Below are 22562 nucleotides of genomic sequence, written 5' to 3' on the forward strand. Positions count from 1 at the left end.
GGGAAGATGAGGAGAGGAATAGGTTTGGCAAAGAGCAGGAACATAGTGTCACCCAGGTCTAGTTGAGATGTCTTTTAGATCCCCAAGTGGAGATGCCAAGGGACAGCTGAAAATAGGAGTCTGAAGCGCAGGCTGACACTATTTTTGGAAGGATCAGTGAAAATCCAAGGGAACAAGCATCACAGGAAAGCGAAGGAACCGTTCCAACATTTAGGGGTCATGGACATGCACCCCTTGTGCAGCAAATCCCTGAGCATTTGCTAGGGCTCAGGTCATGCACCAGGTGCTGGGAACATATCAGATGCACAAGGAACCAGTAAAGGAGATTACGAAGAAGCATGCATGAAACACCATCTCAGAGACACTGACCCCTTCCACTTGCCAAATGTACAGACTTCAAGTTCCGTATCAGGATCCTGGCTGATTGGATCGATAGCCTAACCATGCTTATGTTTGCGCTTCCTGCGCTAAGGAATTGCAACTACCAAATCTAGATGAACTGTCCCCCAATACCGCCATTGCCAGATTCCTCTCACCCGGTGCCTGGCATTAAAGACCCTCCTGGCTTCTGGAATATGTCTTGCCATCTTTTCTGGTCCTTTATCACCTTTATTGTGTTTACTCCCTACTGAGAAAATAATCGGTAGAGCCAAAGTTTGAGCTCAGGGAATGGAATAGTTCTGAATGGACTGGAAGGGAGCAGACTCTGGCCAGGGTCTACGGAAGGCTTCCAGACTCAATTAAACAAGACGGGGTACTATTCACCTCCAGTCTCTCCGAGACACGGGCTGCATCCAAGGAAGGACCTGTTACACCAAGCATGTCACTAGATCAGTGAGGCCATAAAACAACTGATGGCATGTCCGCGAGGGCTCCGAATCTGTTGTGTTTAGCCTTCACGTGAAGTTGCAGCCGATTGCCATCATTCTTTTAAGAAGAAGGAGCTCAGGTTCAATGGCAGCCCTTGTCCCTCTCATCAGGCCAATTCTGACTCCGAGCGACCCTCTGGGACAGAGCACCATGGCCTCTGCCGGGTCCTGAGCCTGTCCATGTCTAAGGGGATACATCGCCTTATCTTTCCCCCATGGATCAGCTGGTGGTTTCACACTGCTGTGCTGGTGATTCGCAGCCCAACCTGTAACCCATGACAACACGGGGGCTTCTGCGGTAGCTCTGGTCACAAAGTGGGTAACTGGAGGAGCCCAGACCCAAGCTGAAGTCTTGGGGGCGCCCTGCCTGTGCCCGGGGCTCCTCTGAGTGAGGTGGCGAGCTGCAGAGGTAGGTTCTGATTCCATGTCTGTCACTGACACTGAACAGGCTGCTCAAGTGCCTCCTCCACAAAGTGGGGCTCAGTAATACTGACCTCACCTATGTGGCGAGCAGAAAACGAGTTCTGCTTTGAAAAGATCTTCACGAATGTATCGGACCTTTCTGAGTCTTGGTTTTCTCCACCTGGAAACTGATGGATGAAAACAGACAAATGGGACTTCATTCAAATAAAAAACTTTGCTGCACCAAAGCATATTTTCAAGAGTGAAGAGACCTTACAGAATGGGGGGGGGGCATCTGATCAAGGTTTAATAGCAAGCCTATGTAAACAACTCCAACAACCAAAAAGACAAACAACGCAATTAAAACATTGGCGAAGAACTTGAAGAGACTTGTCTCCAAAAAAGAGATACAAATGGTCATTAAACACATGAAAAAATGGCCAACATTATTAGTCACCAGGGAAATGCAAAGCCAAGTCATGATGAGACACCACTTCACAAACCCGAGGATGCTGTCATGAATATAAAAAAGGACCACGTGTTGGTGAGGACGTGGAGAAGCAGAGCCCGTGAACACTGCTGCTGGGAACGTGAAATGGAACAGTGTGGCAAAGGTCCACACAATACGAAGCACAGAGTTATCACCGACAGTGACACAAACGTACCTGCACACCAATGTTTATAGCGAAATTACTCACAACTAACTGCCAAACGGTGGACCCAACCCATGTGTGTTTAACACCAGATGAAAAACAAAAACAAGCCAAAATGTAGTCTGTATCCATACAGTGAAATATTATTCAGTATAAGGAATGACATTTTTCTATATCCTACAATATCGGTGGACCTTGAATTTGTTAGTGTAAGGGAAATAAGCCAGGGAGCAGAAGCCAATAGTGTATAATCCCATTCATAGAGAAGATCTAGAATCAGCATTTTCATAGAGACAGAGAGCAGACAACAGGTTACCGGGAGCTTGCCGAAGGAAACATGCATTAGAGAATGGGCCCAAGTGATCGCCATAGTTCCTTTTCTGGTGCGAACATCCAATACTTTGGTAAGTCTAGATAGTTCTGCGCTATGGAAACAGTCTGGCTTTACAGGAGATGTCTTGTGTGGATAGACATGACCTTTTAAGAGCCAACGGTTGCGAGCCTTGCGCTTCCTAAGGGCTGAGATCTCCTAATGTTTACATCTCAATACTGAAGAAGAGCATTGGGACGTGAAAAAGACGCTGACACCTGCAGGGGGGTCTTTTATCTATACGGTGAAATCACCCCACGCCTTCCCAGGTCATTAGAAGACAACCATCCACCTTTATTTAGAAATAACGAAACACTTTCTCTAGTTAAGAAAAAACCAAATTGCAGTTTGTGGTTCATTGTCAAGTTTCACACCACTCCGACTCGAGTAACAAACCTATTTATCGCCCACAAACCTCTTAAGCCAGTCAAGGCAATGATAAAAAAACCCAATGTGTCATCCAGAGCACCGTGGTAACCAACATCACCAGGTCCTGAAAAACAAAGAGTCGTTAGACAGTGGAATATAAATTGGTTAGCAGTTTGGCTTGCTAAGCAACGCTGCAAAAATAGCAGAGTAACGGCCCTTTTTCGGAAGCCCTGACTTTGTACCGCTTTGAATCTGTACTCAGAAGTAACTGTCCCAAGTCCCAACATCAACCCCATATCCTAGGCTCTCAGCCAAAGGCTAATTAGTCACTTATGCAACAAATATTTACTGGAGCTTATTGTATACCACATTGTTTAAATCAGCAAGCCACTACTCGCCTGCCAGTTTGTTCTACCATGGTAACGGGTGTGTTGCCAGAAGCTTTGCCACTGGAATTTCAAGTCTTAGTGGGGCCACCCATGGTGGACAGGTTCCAGTGCACCTTCCAAGACTAAGACATACAAGGAAAAAGTCAAGCAATCTCCTTCTGTGAAAATGTTATGAACAGCCTAAGAACACTGTCTGATATAAGACTAGATGAGACACCCCCCACCACCACACACACACACTGGCTGGAATAAACTCCAAATGTAACGGGGGAAGAGCTGCCTCCTTAAAGCAGAGACAACCTTAGGGACGTGCATGGAGTGAAGCTCTGTGGGCCCTCCTTGGTTCATGTGGCCTCACTCACGACGATGAGACAGCGGCAAACATTCACTAATATCGGAACGTGTGATCTCTGAGGTCGGCCCCAGGGACACTGGGAACTGTTCAAAGTGAACTGAAGTCCGAACGATCGGCAGTCTAACCACTACTGGCCACTTGGAATCGGACAAGCCTACGGTCGGCTCTGCTGGGGACGACAATGGCCTTGCAGTTAGCAGAAATCCCCTTTCAAGACCGATCCCGAAGCACGACGCTGTTGGTGATGTGAGCAGTTGTACTGAAAAACAACTATTTCAATAAGCCGATCTGCCAATTACTGCCACAGATTAAGAAATGGAACATATTTACCAACGTGTGCCAGCTGAAGCTGATCCAACATGCAATCAAAATGCGTGGCAATTACCAATGATCAAGATATAAAAATTGGAAACAAAGAAGGATCCGTATTGGAAAATATGACTGTGGTGATAGAAATGGTGGCGATTGGCAATCTCAAAACGTAATTTTGCAAGACCAACTACTTACTCATTACAAATACCTTTTTCAACAATATAAATGTCTACCCAGGGACCTCACGGGAAAGAACGCCATTGCAATCATTCAGCTACATCTGTGGAAAGAGACAGCCGAGAAGCTCAATATCAGGAGTGACAACAAGGCTAGCTGTGAAACAGACTGACAAGTGCGTGTATGTAAGTTCAAGTTAGCGCTGAAGAAGAGAAGGACAAGGCAGCAACAACGACAGTCCAGTCTTCAGTGTCTCCCACCTGCCTGTGGAGCCCACCTCAAGAGCAGCTTTAACCTTTGAACATGAAGGACTCAAGGCCAGACAGGTTGGGAGGCACCATCAAGGATGCCTTTCGTAAGGAAAAGAAAAGCTCATTAAAAAATTTTTTTTAAAAAACAGGATTTTAAAACAGATTTAAAAAAATGTTTTAAAAACAAAGAAAAGACCAAAATGAATGCCAGTCTGGAAACTCTGCCCCCAAGGGTGATGAATAATAGAAATGTGGGTGAAGGGAGACAATGGATTGTGTAAGATACGACATGACAATCATAGTATATAACTGATCAAGGATTCATGAGGCTGGAAGGGTGGGGGAGGGAGGGGGGAAAAGATGAGGTGCTAACAATGGCTCAAGTAGAAAGAAAATGTTTTGGAAATGATAATGGCCAACGTACGTCCAAGCGTGCTTGATACAATCGAATGATGGATTGTTATATGATCTCTAAGAGCCACCAATAAAATGATTAATGATAATAAAAAAGAGAGACTCTGAAAGTTATTCTTGAAAACAGTAGCTAAAGTGAAAGGAAGAAACTATGAAGGGAATGAGATGAACAGAAGAGGTCAAAGTCAAAGGGGGATCTCAAGAAGACAAAGTGAAGTATGATAACAAAATGTGCTAGAAACGGAGTTAGCATTTCCCAAGAACTGAAGAAAAAATTCAAGCCTTCAGTGGCAATGTTGGAGGATTCTATGGGCAAATTATCGATTGATACAGAAAACATCAAAAGAAGATGCAAGGAATATACAGACACTGTACTACAAAAAGTTGGTTGCAGGCCAACCCTTTCAGGAGGGAGCATATGATCCAGAACCTACGGTCCTGAAGGTGGAAGGCCAAGATGCACTCAGGGCACCAGTGGAAAACAAAGCTTCAGGAGCTGATGGTAGATCAGTTGAGATGATCATTAAAGAAATGCAACACTCGGAAGCTTCTATGCCAAGAAATTTGGAAGATGGCTCCCTGGCAAATCTACTGGGAAAGATCCACATTGGTGCCTATTTAGAAAAAGAATGACCCAAAGGAATGTTGAAATTGTCAAGGAAGGTCATCAACCTCACACACAAGTAAAAGTTTGCTGAAGATAAATAAAAAGGGTTGCAACAATATATCAACCAGAAACTGCCAGGGATTCAAGCCAGATTCAGATGAAGATGTAAAATAAGGCATATCATTGCTGACGTTAGATGGATTTTGGCTGAAAGCAGAGAACAACCGAAAGATATAACTTTGTGGCTCCTAACAAGTGATGGATAACATTGCAAGGAATGGAAATGCCAGAGCCTTTCATGGGACACACATCACGAGGCAGTCATTTGAACAGAACAAACGGGTACCGTGCAGCCTCAGGACAGGAAAGGTGTGCATCAGGGTTGTCGCTTTTTGCCACATTTACTCAATCTGGATACGGAGCAATCCCAGTAGGTAGGCGATACGCAGAAGGGCATGACACTGTGAGCCCAAGAAGCCTCGTGAACAATCTGTCCCGTGCAGATGACACAACCTTGCTTGCTGCAAGTGAAGGAGATGGAAACATGGACGGATGGAGAGCAGGCCTGGGCCTTCCATACGGATTGCAACTGGAGAGAACGAAAACACAGTGTATGCTATCTAAATCATGTGCCAATGAAAGCGTTCGAAAGAAAGAACAAATCCTCACCCCAGGGACCTCACCAGAAAAGGAGAGAAGATGCAAGTTGTCAAGGGTTGAATTTTACTTGGATTCACGATCAAGGCCCACGTAAGCGGCGTCAAGAAGTCAAAGGATATGCTACACTGGCAAATCCGCTCTACAGGGCTTCTTTAAAATATGGAAAGGCATACAGGTCGCTCTGAGGGCTCAGGTGTGCCTACACCAAGCGATGGTATTTTCAATGGCTTCAGACGCACGCCAAAGCTGGACAATGGATCGGGAAGACCCAAGAAGAGCGGGTGCCTTAGAAATATGGTGCCGATGGAGACAATTCACGATACCATGGGCTGCTAAAAGAACAGACCAGTCTGTCTCGGAAGAAGCATGGCTAGAATGCTCCTTAGAAATGACGACCGTGAGACTGTCTCGTGCACTCGGGCAAGTTACCAGCAGAGACCAGCCCCTGGAGAAGGAGGTCACACGTGGTACAGTAGAGGCTCGGTGAAAGGAGGGGGACTTTCAATGCGACGAGTGACACGGTGGCTGCGACACCAGGCTGGGACACGGCAACGGCTGCGGGGATGGCACAGGGCCTGCCAGTGCTTTGTTCAGTTGGACGTTAGCTACTGTGAGTTAGAGCCAACTCAATCACACCCAGTGTCCAGAACAACATTGCACAGTAGCTACAAAACTCTCAGCGTAGAAATGTCCCTGGCTTCTCTGTTAAATAGAGACTGCACAGGAGGCAGGCACACGCAGGGTGGCTTTGTAAAGAGTGCGGGCCGACAGCAGGCTTTCCTTGACGCAGATTCAGAGAAGTGGCAGCTGACAGCCAAGGGACAGCGAAAGAGAAGTCATCAGGGACCTGCTGTACAAACCAGCATCCAGTCCTCCAAGCATCCCCAGGACGATGGGCACAAGGAAAAGAACAAAGCCAGTTCTCCTGACGGTCTGCTGTGACAGTCGCCGTGAGTCAGAATCGACTCATCAGCCACGGGGTTGGGTTGTGTGCTTGTTGTGAAGGCAGTCAGGAATGGGTGTCAAACATTTTAGAAACGGCGCTATCCAAATGGCTAATATATGCAGCTTTGGTATTTGAGAAGAAAGATTGTTTTTGACAAATACCTCACCCCACCGAGAACTCGTGTTGCTGAAAGGAAAGCGGCGTTTAGATGGAGTGGGGGCGCCGTTCCGCCTTTGTTTCAATAGCTCTGGCTTAGCTCCTGCTGCCGCTGGAACGTCCTTCCTTGTCCGTCGTGCTTGCTCTTCAGAGCTCCTCTCCGTTCACGCTGAAATTCTGCTGCTTCAGGGAGGTTTTCCTTGATGCTTCCAGGGAGCTGGTTCTCTCTTCTACTTCCACCCACAGATGCTGCGCGCATCCCCCACTGCCTTGCACCATCCTCTCCATCAGGGCCCTTCCTCCCTCACGCGGCTGCAGGCAGTCTTTCCCACGTGGACGCCAGGCCTCTAGGTCATAGCCCTGGTACAGTGACACTTAGGATTGTTGCTGAACTGAGTTGCCCAGATACTGCCAACAATTACTGGGAGAAGAGGGTGTGTGTGTGTGTGTGTTGGTTGGTTGACGGAGGTAACACTCTCTTGTATGTAGTGTGGTACCCACACCAGTCCATCATTCTATGAACCTCTGCACATCTAGTTCCTTCTAGAAAACTCTTGCTTCCTCTTCTGGCGAGCCATCCTTTAGGGGTCAGCACCCATATCACCTGGGAAGGGGAGGTCCAGCCTTCCCACAGGGCCAGATCAGGCCCCTTGTTATAGGCTCTCAGAGTCCGGATGCTTTTTCTTTAAATCACGTATCACAGTTTGCAATTGTATTTGTCAGTTAATATCTATAGGCCTACTTAATGGCAGGCACCAGGAGGGCAGGAATGGTGCATCTTGTTCATGCTATAGCTATCCCCAGTGCCTGGCACAGGCCTGCCACAAAATAATGACCATCCGACATATGGAAAACAAACAAAAAAGAAATAAATGAATCTCAATTTGGAAAGGAACAGACAAGCAGAAAAGAAGAACTGGGAGCTGTTATAGGTTCCCTGCCCCCCAGAGTTTGGATGCTAACTGCAAGGTCAGCAGTTTGAAACCAACATGCCATCCTTGGGAGGAAAGAGGGCACTTTCTACTCCTATAAAGAGTAACAGTCTCGGGAACCCACAGAGGTAGCTCTACCCTGCCTACAGCATCGACTTGGTGGCAGCGAGGGAGATAGGTCCCACATTGAACATCAATGCTGGCATGTCGATGCCAACTCTCAGTGACCCCGTAAGACAGCATCCTCAGAACTGCCCCCAAGGGTGTCCAAGGCTGTGCATGTTTCTGAAGCAGATGCCCCATCTTCCTCCCATGGAGCAGCTGGTGGGTTCAAACTGCCCACCTTTTGGTTAGCAGCTGAGCATTTTAACTACTCTCCCTCAGGGCTCCTTTGTTGTCAGTCTAGGAGCTGGCCTACAGGTCCACTCGCTCAAGGGTGTCCCAGGAACACTCACAGACACCCCCCTCTGAGACACCAAGTTTTGAAGGGAGCTAGGAACACCACCAAATGCATTTGCTTGATAAAAAAAATGAAATTAAGGTGAGTGACAGTTGTCTTCAGATAGAAGAGAACTCACAAAGGATGATAAAAAGAGGAAATAGAAGTGAACTGTGGGAGTCAGATGAGATAAGAAGATGCTGTGACAATGGAAGCTGTTGTCCTTTGGAAAAGATAACCGAATCCAAGAGAGGAGAGAGAACTAAATTCTCTCAGTTTTTCCAGTGTCCTTCCAGCTCTGATTCTTTTGCTACCTGGCATGTCTTTTAACACATTGATTGCATAATGACATTACAACAGTTGTACTGAACAGTTTTAAAGAAAGAAAAACAAACCCATCATTTGACCACTTTATATTATCAATTACTTTCACTTTTGTTTTTCCCTCCTGTACATATTTGTTGCTTGCTTTATTATTTAGAAGGTAAACATCTCATTTGAAATTGTACTATTTAGCAATGTTTAACACATTTTAAAGCATATTATATCTAATTATACCAATTAAGTAAAAATGGCTTTGGTTTCCTTTATGGCAGACAAAGAATGGAGCACTAATGTTTTTGGTAGGTTTCTGGAAACAAGGCAATGGGATGATTATTCTTCCTGCTGAAATAGTTCACACCGGAGTTTGGACTGAGACAGTTAAACAATGACATTTCTACCACAAAAATCTCTCAGTGAAAAAGTTACATGGAATGTTTACACCAAGGAGCACTTACTGGTAGTTGGACTATTTTAGGCAATGGACCACATAGGCTTGGGCCAAAGGTGGAAGCAAACATCTTCAAGATGCATAATGGCTGGTCAACGCCTGTCTTCTTTGCCACTGGATTTCCAGGGCCTGGCACACTGCCTGGTGCAAAGTAGGAGGTCAATGTTTACGGAAGGAATGAATCAACGAATGAGCAAAGACTGATTATAAAAAAGCAATAGGTCCTGCTAGTGTCCAGGTAAAGTAACTTGACATTATGTAAGTTGTGCAGGCTTTTCTTTTAGAAAGATCCATCTTCCTAAAGGAAAAAAGCAATGCATTTGAACTATGACCCATCTTTCCAAAGGATCCATCTGGTTGGCGTAACCAACCCAGAAGGGCGAAGGTGTTTAACTTAAACACCAGAGTCACAGTGCCAGAGGCCTCTGACTTCCACACAAAACTTCCTCCCTCCCCTCCTCATTGTCCTCCTGCATACAGGGTTGGTTTTCTATTAAAACCAATCAAATACATAGAGTAGTACAATTTAGGACTACACATCATCAATTTCTAAGGCTCCATTTACACCCATGAAATTAACCAGACCCATGACTGTCAAGTCCTTCTGACTCAGACGGACTCGATAGGACAGAGTAGAACTGCCCCATGGGTTTCCAAGACGGCGATCTTTAAGAAGGCAGACTGCTACATCTTTCTTCTGCAGAGTGGCTGATGGGTTTGAATGGCCAACCTTTCCATTAGCAGTGAAGTGCTTATCCATTGTGCTACCAGGGCTCCTTACGCAATAAATGAGTCATTCCAAAATAAAGAACTGAGTGCTGTATGAAAATAACACTACCATATTAGGAAGCCACTGTTGGATCAGAATAGCAAATTTCATTTGTGGACAATGGTAGGGCTACGGTCCTTCCCCCTTGACTTGTTTTTAAGAATTTGATCAAGATCAGTATTCTGTATATGTTTTATATTGTATTTGTAATAGATATAACAAAAATAGTAAAGTGTTATATCTCAGGATAATTGGATGATTAACTTCAGGTGATTTTTTTACTTACGCTTCCTATTATTTTGTATTTTTCAATTTTAAAAATAAATGATTATGCAATCTAGCACATGAAATTCAGTAAAAAATACTTTATCAAAACAAAATGTGCCACCTAGCCATCATAATTCTCTCTTCCCTGTTCCCATGGCCTTTTACAATTTTATCATAGTGCTTGTATTTTCATGGATGTCAAAGATTTCATCTTGCTTCGATCCGCAACCAATCCTCATGGAAGCAGCAACCGAGAGACCACAGATGCTCAAGAGCTCGTTACAGTCAAAAGCAGGGGTGGGCGTTCCTTTGAGGACTGAAGTACGCCTGGCCCACGCCATGGCATTTCCAGCCGCTGCATATGCACGTGAAAGTGAGACACCGAGTCAGGAAGCCTGAAGGAATATTGGTGCCTTTGGACGCAATCGATGCAATCGATGATGTTGGCAAAGGGGACTGAAAGCACCAAGCGCTTCCACCACAAGCAGATCTGTCTGGGAGAGGTACAGCCAGAATGCGCCTCAGAGACAAGGTTGGCGGGGCTTCACCTCGCATACGTCAGACATGTTGTCAGGAGAGACCAGTCCCTGGAGAAGGACATCGTGCTTGGTAAAGCGGAGGGGCAGCGAGAAGAGGAGGACTTTTGGCAAGATGGATCGACACAGTAGCTGCAACAATGGGCTCAAGCATAAGAACGATGGTGAGGACGAGGCAGGACCGGGTGGTCGGTGTGCCGTTCTTTTATACACAAGATCTCCAAGAGTCAGAACTGACTCGATGGCACTTAACAATGACAATAACATCATAGCCCTTTTGTTTCAATGGTTTTTATACTGGTCTGTTTTACCCAAATACCAGTATTCAGAGACATGACCTATGAACTGCAATATCACTGGAAATTGGGGGAACCAGAGAAAGTGAGTGAGTCCACCCAACCTCCTTGCTTTACAAAAGGGGAAGTTATTCACCTTCGGGCTGTGGACTTTCAGGAAACAAGAACTGCATCTCACATACTCATCCTTAACACATATGCTCATCCTTAATACATATCCTCGTCCTTAACACATATACTCATCCTTAACACAGATACTCATCCTACACACATATACTCATCCTTAACGCATATACTCATCCTTAACACTTACTCATCCTTAACACACATACTCATCCTTAACGCATATACTCATCCTTAATACATATCCTCTTCCTTAACACACATACTCATCCTTAACACAGATACTCATCCTTAACACATACACTCATCCTTAACACATACGCTCATCCTTAACACATATGCTCATCCTTAACAAACATACTCATCTTTAACACACTTACTCATCCTTAACATGTATACTCATCCTTAACACGGTATTTTGAACATGCAAAGGGCTAAACTTTGAAGTAAATACATGTATCGAAGAAGAAGAAACACAGCATACACAACACCTTTCTTCTCATGTTTAAAATTTGACCCCTTCTGCTGCATGGTCCACAATAATCAGTCTAGAGATCATTAATGATTCACTCACTAGAACGCTGCAGTTCTAGTCAAGGTCAACTACTTCATTCATCCATTTAATTAGTCAGCAAATATGTATTAAAAACTTAGTATGTATCATATTCATTGTTAAGTGCCGGAGCTACAAAGATAAATGAGAGAGTTCTTGCCTTTCAGATACTCACTATATGGGTGGGGGTCATTTAAACAAATACTGTTAGTAACAACAACACCAACACCACCACCAACAAACGGCCCACTGCCGTTTAGTTAATTCCAATTCATAGCGACCCTACAGGACAGAGTAGAACTGCCTCGTAGGTTATCAGAAAACACCAAGCCAAAATCACTGCCAACAACTTAATCCTGGCACAACGCGACCCCACAGGACAGGGTAGAACTGGCCCTGTGACTTTCTGAGAATGCAACTCTTTACAGGACAAACAGCCCCGTCTTTCTCTCAAGGAGCCGCTGGTGGTTTTGAACTGCTGACCTTCCAGTTAGCAGCCCGACTGGTCACCACTATGCTACCTACGGTATCCTAGGCCACAAGACCGAACAAGTCTGAGTTGGGAGACACAGCGCCCGAATACTCTGAGAAGTGAGGATGGCGAGACTTCAAAGAGGAAGACTTTCAATGGGACGGCTTGGCATTATGTTCGAAAGGATGGGCTCAAACACGGCAAAGACTGTGAAGATGGCCGGTGTGTTGGCAGTGTGTTGCTCTGTTGCACACTGGGACACTGTGAGTCAACACCTCACCAACAGCAGCGATCCTCAGGGGAAAAGACTGCCACACCTCTCGTCTGTGCAATAGCTGCTGGATTCGAACTGCTGGCCTCTTGGTTAGCAGCTAAGCTCTTAACCACTGCAGCCTCGCTGCTCCCCAGGGTTCCTATACTGATAATAAAGCTTGTTACCTTAATAGTAGAGATGTGGACCTGGGACAATCAAATTGGCCCAAAATGGGATTTCAAGAGACCTGTCCCGAGGTGGTCCCTCCCTGAGCGGAGTGTTAGAGGAGGCCGTGAGCATAGGATGGAGGAGAAGGACAGAGACAAAGTGTGGCCACGGAATTCATTAGGGCCTAAGGGAAAAGGCGGGGCAGGAGGTGCTAAGGGAAGAACCTGCCGCGGAGGCCGCGAGCCCGGCGTGAGGGTGCTACAGGCAGCAGTGCCTGCTTAGGCTTTCTCTTGCAAGCCGTGGGGAGCTGCAGAAAGAGTTTTAAGTGTGGGGCGATATTATCAGAAATTATTTTAGTGGTACTACAGGGGATGGATTTGAGGGAAACAACGTGGAAGGAGCAAAACTAAAGGAGGTATTTGCACAAATGACTAGATTTGCACCTAATAATAACTGCTAATATTTATTTTAGCATATATTACATGGGAGGCACTGAATAAGCAGTGTAATGTATTGTTTATCCTACTTACTATTCCAAAGAACTCGATAAAAGTAAATACTGTTATTATTTCCATTTTACAGCGAATAAAACAGACTTAATCATGTTCAGTAACTTGCCCAATGCCAGGATCCTTCCCAGCCAGTCTGGCACCAAAGATCAATCTCTTCTTCACTACCCCATAGCAGGGCCATGTAGCAGGGAAGCAATAGTCCACATGGACGCAGCACACCAACCTGGGCGATAGTGAGGTGTCCGTGGGATTGGGTAACAGGTATCAAAGGACCCCAAACAAACACATATTGTTGAGAAGACCCAAAACCAACACATATTGTTGAGAAGGAGGGGGGTTGGCGCACAGACCCCAAACCCATCTGTAGACAACGGGGCATCCCCTTACGGAAGGGTCACAAGGAAGGGATGAGTCAACCGGGACACAGTAAAGCACCGGTGAAACACACTATTCCTCTGGTTCCTTAAGGCTTCCCACGCCCCCCACTATCATGACCCCAGTCCTCCTGCCTTTCACTTCCGCCTAGACCAGAACATGTGCACAGGTATAGATAAGAGATACGAGTTCATGACACACAGAATCCAGGAACAGGAATGGGAGTAGCAACACCAGAAGGGTAGGGGGAAGGGAGAACCAATCGCAATGATTGACACATAACCACCCCACCACCCCGCCCAGGGGACTAACAACAGAAACCATGGGGGAAGGGAGACAGCAGTCGGTGTAAAATATGAAAATACTAATAATTTATAATTTATCAAGGGGTCACAAGGGTGGGGGGGTAGGGAGCGGGGAAAAGAGGAGCTGATACTAAGGGCTCAATAGAAAGTAAATGTTTAGAAAATAATGTTGGCAACATGTACAAATATGCTTGATAACAAATGATGTATGAATGATCATAAGAGCTGTAAGAGCATCCAATAAAATGATTTTTAAAAATGTCTGCTTCTTGAATTGGACCGTAAGCTCCATGCAGACAGGAGCTATATTGGTGGTGTTCCCCTCTGTGCCTGCACACCATACACAATAACTATTTGTGGAGTCAAACAACAAATACCCGAAGTGGAAGAAAGAATTATGTATAATAATGACGGTAGCATCAGAGGATGCTCTTTGGGCTACTAACCACAAGGTCAGCAGTTCATAACCACCATCTGCTCCTCAGGAGAAATATGGGGCTTTCTACTCCTGTAAAGAGTTATAGCCTCCAAAATCCACAGGGGCATTTCTACTCTGTCCTTTAGCAGGACTCCACTCCAGGGCAGTGAGTTTGGTTTGGGTTTGGTATAATTATGTAAAGTCCCAGAAATATGTTGGATGCAATATTTGACTGACTCTAGTGACCAACAGGGAGAAAGACAGGCTTTCTACCCTGTAAAGAGTTACAGTCTTGGAAACTCCCGGGCAGTTCTGCCCTGCCTACAGGGTTGCTGTGGGTCTGCGTTGACTTGATGGCATTGAGTTTGCTTTGGTTTGGGCTCGTGACTAGCAGGTAAAGGTGGGAGAAGGAGAAGTTTCTAGTTCAGCAGACTGGAGACACAGTGGGGCCACTAACTTCAGAAGAAACCCTAGGCAGAGGAAGAAGATTCGTTGTGCTCACCGACACACTAAGGGTCTGATGCTCAGGGTTTGCCTCCGTCAAGCACAGAAATATGGACGTTATCTATGTAAAACCACTTACTCAGCAAACATTTATTCACCTCCTGGTCATGATGGCCATTGGTGTCGTCTTGGGAATACAAGGTAACAAGATTCATTTCCGGCCAACAGGAACTCAGAGCCCACTGGGGAGAAATACTATTCTCTTGTTCAGCTAACCTGCTGGCCGGCAAGGCCATTTGCCTTTTCCTACTTCTAACGACACGCGACTCATAAAAAATAGAGAGAGACCGTTCTAAATCAACAAAGGCCTTTGGAGTCCCTTGGCCTGGATTTGCATCTAGCCTTGCATGATGATTTTAGGCAGGTCTCTCTCTCACCTGTAACTCTGCAGAGTGAGACTGAGGCTCAGACCAGAAAAGGTAAGGTTGAAATAATCTGGAGTGAAGTATGTATGGCAGCAATCATTGTAATGATAAAAGCTATGCTTCTAACATGCAGAATCCAGAAGTTCATCAGTCATAGGGAGCAAGTCACAAGTGAAGCTTGTGGGCGGCATGAGTCCCAGAGTGGAGGATGCAACCAGATTGGGAGAGTGCAAAAAGGAAAAGTTTGGGGTGCCCCCAGACCCTGTTCAAATCCCCATGCAGTCCGTTATAAGTTACAGAAAGCTGAGCTGGTCATACCATTGAAGTGAGTTTTAGTATCTTCATCTGTGAAATGTTGTTAATAATACCTGCCCAGGAGGATTGCTTTAGTGTGTAAGGGGCTTGGCATGGTACCAAGTTGTGCCTGGCACAATCGCTCAATTAATGGAAGCTATAGTTCCTATTAGTAAGATTGGCATTCTCTTCCACTGCCTCCCAAGAGGTCTACGTAGGTGGTTAAGTTGCTTGAGATGCAAAGACATGAGGGAAATAAAAGAGCAATTAAGATTTGCTTGAACAAAGTTATGCTTCAAGGTCAAGAGAAGTTGTTGGACTCAGTTTTCCTGTCCTAAGGACTGGAAGTATGGAAAGGACGAACTGGAGCATACGGCGTGGAGCCTGAGAACACTTACCTTGGAAATTCCTTTGACGTATTCCACCCTAAAGCAAATCTAGAATGCACCTTGAATTGTTGGGAGGTGAAGCTTCTCAAACGTTAATGCGCACATGGATCACCTAGGGGCTTATGAAAATGCAGATTGTCATTCAGTCGATTTGGAGCGGGACCTGAAATTCGGAATTTCTACAAAGCTCCTAGCTGATACCAATGCTGCTGGTTTCTTGACCACACTTTGACTCAGTAGCAAGGTTTGGGAGGGTCATGGGATAAGGAGGGGGCTTGAAGAAGTTCCTGGGAAAATGGAATTTGAGAGAATGGAATTTTCCACCAACCTTTTGAAGCCCCCTCCTATCGACCCTTCTTTGGCCCGATGCTCACTGTCATGGCCTGCTTCTTTTCAGGAGCTCCCTGTTTCAGTGATCTCCCAACTGCTCCTAGGACACTGCCAAGTCCTTTCCGGGCCAGATTTAGAAATTCCGCCACCGGCGCTCGTTTCAGAGATGAGTATTGACCTTCCCGAGTCACACACTGTGTGTCAGGAAGCGTGGAAGGGGCTGAGGACCCAAAGGAGAAGAAGATGCAATTCCTGGTTCTCAGCAACGCTCATGTTCTCGCACTGATGCTCTTGTAGACAGTGCCCCGAGGACAGCCTTGTTGTCTTGTCTCCCCACTGCCTACACTGTAAAGAGGCCCAATAAATTATGCAGGCATGAATGCGTTCACAGGAGTCTCATTTTAAAATGTCTCCCAGCAGCACCTGAAAATGAGACAGGCCCTTAACTGCGCTTTATCTTGATCATCAAGTAAATACATATATTGCGAAGCCATGGCTTTTAGGGTCAGTTTCCAGACTCCCTTTTGTAGGGCACACAGCATGGACCAGTCATTGGAAGAGCGGATGGCTAACTCCCAGAGTGCAGTGCGAACTCTTGGGGCAAGGATTGGGGGACTGAGACAGAACAGGTTGAGACAGTAGCCCACCCTGGACTCGACTTCTCATGACACCAACACAAAGTCTAGGCAAATGTGAGGCTGAGATTAGCCTTCAGCAGCCCCCGCCCCCAGGCTTCCTTTTGATACTTCACACAACGTCACACATCTCACAAGAGGACCGGCACCGTAGCTACAACCATGGGCTCGAGAACACAGCAACCGCTCTGAGGGTTGGCACTGGGCCAGGCGGGGGTTCGGGGTTCGCTCTGTTGTGCATTGGATTCCTCTGAGTCGGAACCGACACCCCAGGCCCTAACACCATCACCACCACCAAGCAGAAGGAAGACTGTATGCGAAATCCTAAGGAGTACCTCCAGGTCATGACATCGAATTCATGACCAACCAAAACGTATCAAAAACACCCTGTCAAATGAGAGCTGCTAGCTATAGGATAGCTACCTCTGAAGCCCGTATCTAAAGTCAGGGGACGGAATAGTTAGTTTTTCTCTCGGCAAACATGCCAATTCAATCTGTACGGATGAGCACCTCCTTCAAAATTAGCCATTCTGGAAGGTTCTGCACTTTTCCAGCCATGTCAGTGTTTTCACAATGGTGACTCCCAAAAGTAGGTTTAGTTAAAAAAAAAAAAAATAGCCTTCTAGAACAAACATAGTGAATGAACGAAGGGGTGGTGGGGGGAGGGCGGTGGGGGTCCAGTCAAACTGGGTAATGCCAAGAGGATCTACTTTAAAGTAGCCATGCTATTTTTTTCTTGGGTGAATTACACTTGCCCCTAGAAGAGAGTTTCCAAAGACAAGCCCCAGACATGATGCAAGCATGCTAATAAGCATGACTTGAGGTTAGGGACTGGTGTGGTAACTGCTCTGAAGGAAAAAAAAACCTATGATTTGACATGCAAGTGTTCGCCTGGTCTGGTCTTCCCAGGGAATGCCCTCAGATCTACCCTCCTCATGGGACCATCCTTCCCAGAAGGCCCCTACTGCCTTCCCCGGCTTGCCTGACTGCACGTTTAATCACCCACTAGGGCGTTTGCTGTGTGTCAAATAAATGGATGAAGGGAGGTTCAAGGTGGGGAAAGAATTCTAGGGTGTTTACGACACTCACGTTATGTGATTTCAAGTGCAGAACCCCCGGGGACCCAGGGAGAAACCCTGGCGGCAGATTTGTGCACAAGTTAAAGACTTTGTCAGCCGCTGGAGCTGTCCAGCAATGGAGCCAGTTTGCCCTGGAAGTGGTGAGCTTCAGGCTCTGGATGCGTCTTAAAGAAAAGGCTGCTTTTTTATAGGAACGTGTACCACAGGCTGCTGTAATGGTTGGGGAGCTGTGCACTGGCCTCCACGGGCCACCCCCAGAGCCCACCCTGCTCAGTATCTGGCACGCAGCCGACTCTGAAAAAACACCATGCACGCGACAGAAAGCCAAGTCCCGACAGAAGCGACGGGCTCCAAGAACGTGGGGAAGAAGTGCGGTCAGGCAAGCCAGGGAAGGCAGGAGAGAGGGCCTTCTTGCGTTTGGGGTACCATCGAAGAGAAGTTACCCGGGGTGCCTGAAGACGCCCACCATTATAAAAGGGTCATGCCTTCAATGGGGATAGGGGTTGGGGGAGGAACACAGACCACTGCTCACCCTTCTTAAACTCCTCCAGCACCGTGTCCAGCCGGGTATCATTGAAGACGCAGTGGAGGGGCCGGTTGTAGAAGCGGGTGACCGTGAGGAGCGGGGTGCAGTCGTCCGGGTCCACGAAGGCCAAATCCTTCACAAACAGAATGTCCACGATGTTGTGTCGCTGGTCGCCCTCGTACACAGGGATGCGCGTATAGCCGCTGCGCAGGATCTCCGACACCGTGGCGAAGTCCAGCACGGCGTCCGAGGCCAGCATGAAGCAGTCGCCGAGGGGGGTCAGCACCTCCTCCACCACCTTGGTGCGCAGCTCCAGGGCGCCCTGGATGATGTTGAGCTCCTCCTTCACCAGGTCGTTGTAGGGGTCCGCGGCTCGCAGCGTCTCCAGCAGCTTCTCCCGCGTGTAGAAGGTGCTGATCTCCTGGCGCAGCGCCCAGTCCAGCAGGCGGCCCAGCGGGTAGCACACGGGGAAGGCGGCGGCCATCAGCAGCCGGGTCAGGCACACGCTGTGCGAGGCGATGGCCAGCCCGTGCCTGGAACACACCGAGTAGGGGCAGATCTCGGCGCCCAGGAACACGGCGCCGGTGCACACGAGCGCCGGCAGCCACGGGAAGTGTCCCCCCGCCTCGCCGTAATCGTCCTCTGTGCCCCCGACGCCCGGCGGCAGCGAGGCGTACAGCCAGCCGGCCAGGGCAGCGTTGGCTCCGGCTTGGCCCAGGAGCAGGGTGCAGAGCAGATGGGTCCCCCTGCCGCGCACGGCCTGCACGCGGCGCGCCTGCTCCTGCTCGGTGGCCGAGCCGCTGTTCCGCAGCACCCGTAACTCCACCGGGTCCAGCGAGAGCAGGCTCAGGCGCAGGCCGCTGAACAGGGCAGACAGGGCGAGCAGCAGGAGCGCCCCAAGGGCTCGCAGCCACGCGGGGGGCAGCAGGTCAACGCCCCGGCCGGACAGCCGGGGCCGGACACGCAGCAGGAAACCGCCCGCGGCGCCGTGGTGGTGCCAAGCGCGCCCGTCCCAGGCGCACAGCGAAAAGAGCTTCCCGCCACCGCCCGCGCTGCCCTGCTCCGCCTCGCCCTTGCGCAGCTCCCGCACCCGCACTTGGACTAGAGCCGAGCCCGCCACGCCCCCGGGGCGCAGGGGCCCCAAGACCTCCACGTCCGACGCCCAGCCGCTCTGCTCGCGGCAGCGCTGCGGCCCCGGGGGGCGCGTGGGAACCGCGCTGGGAGGCACGCCGCCCCCGCCCGCGCCCCCGCCCGGGGGCTCCTCGATGAACACCAGCCGCGGAGCCCAGTCGCCGGTGCCGTTTCCCCCCGGGGAGAGCGTGGCTGCGGGGATCCGCGCCGGGGGCGCCGCGGGCCCGGGCTGAAAATAGACGCGCAGGAGGAAACTGGTGCCTTCAGCCGCGCGCAGGGTGCCCCCCTCCAGGGACACGCGGCCTCCCGCGGTGTCCTCGGGCCGCAGGCCCAGCAGCCAGGAGGCCGCGGCCGGGGGCCGAGGGGACAGGGAGAAGAAGAGCAGGAGGACGGCGCCCCGGCTGCAGCAGTCCCGGAGCCTGACACCCACCGCTGCGGCCGCCGCCGCCATCCTGCACCCGGCGCGGCTGCACGTGATACTGCAGAAGCCGAGCGGGAGCGGTAGGGAGGAGGAGCCCGAGCCCGGAACCCGGCCCCTGGCAGGTCACCACGTGCGCGCCCCCTGCGCGCGGGGGCTGGACACCGCGGGGCCTCCGCTGGGAGCCTGCAATCGCCTGGCATCACGGCGCCCGCCGAGCCGAGCCCCCCGCCCGCTTCGGTGTTATCAGAGCTGCAGCCTAGGGAGGGTGGTTTGGCTTGGAGCCAGGCCTACACTCCAGCGGGAGGGCGCCCCTCAGCGAACTCCTACCCGGCAGTAATTCCCTGCTGGCCTTCCCGCTTCCCCATTGGCCCGGAAAATCCTCCGTATTTCTCCTACGGATAGGAACCTGTTCTGCCCCTGGCAGACACCCTCCTGAGGAAAAGGCATGTTGGAGGCAGGTCTTGAATGTGTGAGAACCTTTAGTGTTTGCACTCTGTTCAGCTCAGTCTTAACCATGTTACAGACATTGTCAAGTTCTGGGCTGTCTTTAAGATCCGAATGGCCCTATGTAAGAAACTATTGAGATAAGGTGCGACGCTGCAGCATGCTGGAATACTATGCGGCAGGAAAAAAGAATGAGGAAGATTTATGAATGTGTGATAAACAAACTAGAAAATAATAACTAAAACCACATGCAGAACAGGCTGTACCCTATCCTCCCATTGGTGTTAGAAGTATTTATGCATAGATGTACTCACCGGCCGAAATTGGACTTAATATGCATAAGATACACGGGGAATTTGTAATGACTGTTGCCCCTGGAGGTCTGGTTGAGAGATACTGTAGGAAAGAAATGATAGATTTACAGGAAATTTCAAAAAGAGGAGGCAGCTCAAGTATATCCTTCATGGCCCCCCCCTCATGGTTACAGTTAATTGAACTATAATACAACTACAGTATAGTATCAGAACCAGGATATGGACATTGCTACAGGGTGTTTGTATAGTTCATGCCATTTTATCACATGTGTAGATTTATCTAGCCACCATTGCAATACAGCACTAGGTCTGGAAGGGGGACTTTTTGCTGAATCCATAGTGTTATTTGAATCTACCATGGGCCTGTATTGCTTAATGTTATTTCTATGCATTCATTTTTTCAACATATGCAGTAAAATATCATAAAATTCACTTGTATTGTTTTGACAAAAGCCTATTTTTGTAATCATCCCACTCCAGAATATTTCCATCACCCTCCAACATAATTTCTGCCTGCCTGGTTGTAGCCCATCCTTCCCCACCTCAACCGACCCTCATTCGTATCTTCTGGGAACTAATAGTATATTCTGACAGATAAATGGAATGATGCAGTATTCAGCTCTGGGGCCTGGTTTTATTTACTTTGCACAATGCATTTTAAATTCTTCAAGCCTAGCTAATATGTTTCTCTCTTTCTGGTCTAGTAGTATCCCATTAGATGGATTGACCATGGTTTGCTTATCCATTCACTAGCGAAAGGACATTGAGTTGCCTTGAGTTTGGGGAAGTAAGGAATAAAGTAGTAATAAACATTCATTTGCAGGGTTTGGAGTGAATGTAAGTTTCATGTCTCTTGAGAAATTTTGTTCAGGTATATTATTTTCTTAATGCAAAAGTGATAATAATTTCACATATTGCTCTTCACAGCTATGACTCATTAAGAAAGATCATTCGGTGTATGAAATAATTTTTTTTGTATGGAATTCATGAGCCCCACCCCACCCTTCCACCCAATACTGTTTGAGAGAGCCCGGCCCAGACTCAGGCCCCATACGAATGGCCTGAGCTAAAAGTCACCTTAATTTCCTTGGAAACCCTCTGGAAACAGCCCCATACATGGTTAGGTTTCTGGTCTTATGCCTACATAGGTTGTCATTCATACTCTGTAGGAACTGTGAAACAAACCTGCCACTCCTGCAAGTACACTCTATCCAGTTTACTACAAGCGGTCTCTTGGATGGGCTGCTAAAGAGACAGCAGGGAGGTTTAATCTGAAGAGAGAACACTGAGATGGTTATTGGAAGTACAGGAGGAAAGGTGTGTCTGTCCCACGCCGTGGCATTCTCAATTGTCTCATGGGCAAGTGCATGTGAAAGTTCGACACCCAATGAGGATGACCGAAGAAGAACCAGTGCATTTGCACTGTGGTGCTGAGAAGAATATTGAAAGTACCCCGGACTGCCAAAAGGACAAACCCATCTGTCTTGGACGAAGGCCAGCCAGAGTGCTCCCGAGATGCCGGGATGGCGAGACTTGTCTCACATACTTTGGGCATGTTGTCAGGAGAGACCAGTTCCCGGAGGACATCATGCTTGGTCAAGTGGAGGGGCAGTGAAATAGAGAAGGCTCCCAATGTGATGAACTGACCCTGTGGCTGCAATATGGGCTCCGGTATAGGCATCCATTGTAGGGATACCGAAGGACGGTGCAGTGGTGCGTTGTGCACTTAGCGCCCCACTGCGTCGGAGTGACTCCATGCCACCTAACAGCGGGAGGTGGAGGAGAGAAGTCAGGTCAGGCAAGTCGGCTCTTGCTTCTGTCCTGACGCTTCAAGCCAACCTCAGTGACTTCAAGTCGATTCTGACTCAGAGCTGTCCCCGTGGGTTTCTGAGACTGTGTTTCTGGGAACAGAAAGCCTCATCTTTCTCCTGACACTTCTTATTGCCATCGAGTCGATGCGGACTTATCCGGACCCTATGGGACGGGTAGAACTACCCTTGTGAGTTTGTG

At 48.2% G+C, this 22562-nt stretch overlaps 1 protein-coding gene across 4 annotated transcripts in view; it reads right to left on the reverse strand.

Annotated features, from left to right (window-relative positions):
• Window positions 1–19859, reverse strand: part of CNNM1 (cyclin and CBS domain divalent metal cation transport mediator 1) — a 70663-nt gene extending 50804 nt beyond the window's left edge. For all 4 annotated transcript variants that reach the window (XM_045291363.1, XM_004701006.3, XM_045291361.1 and 1 more), the window contains exon 1: window positions 18249–19859. In XM_045291363.1, coding sequence (XP_045147298.1) covers window positions 18249–19824 — 1576 coding nt within the window. In that variant the 5' untranslated portion in view covers window positions 19825–19859. The remainder of the gene's footprint in view (window positions 1–18248) is intronic.
• Between the last annotated feature and the right edge of the window lie 2703 nt (window positions 19860–22562).

This window comes from Echinops telfairi, unplaced genomic scaffold (genome assembly GCF_000313985.2).
Source record: "Echinops telfairi isolate 266 unplaced genomic scaffold, ASM31398v2 ScPeMD7_70;HRSCAF=299, whole genome shotgun sequence".
In the NCBI taxonomy this organism is placed as follows: Eukaryota; Metazoa; Chordata; class Mammalia; order Afrosoricida; family Tenrecidae; genus Echinops; species Echinops telfairi.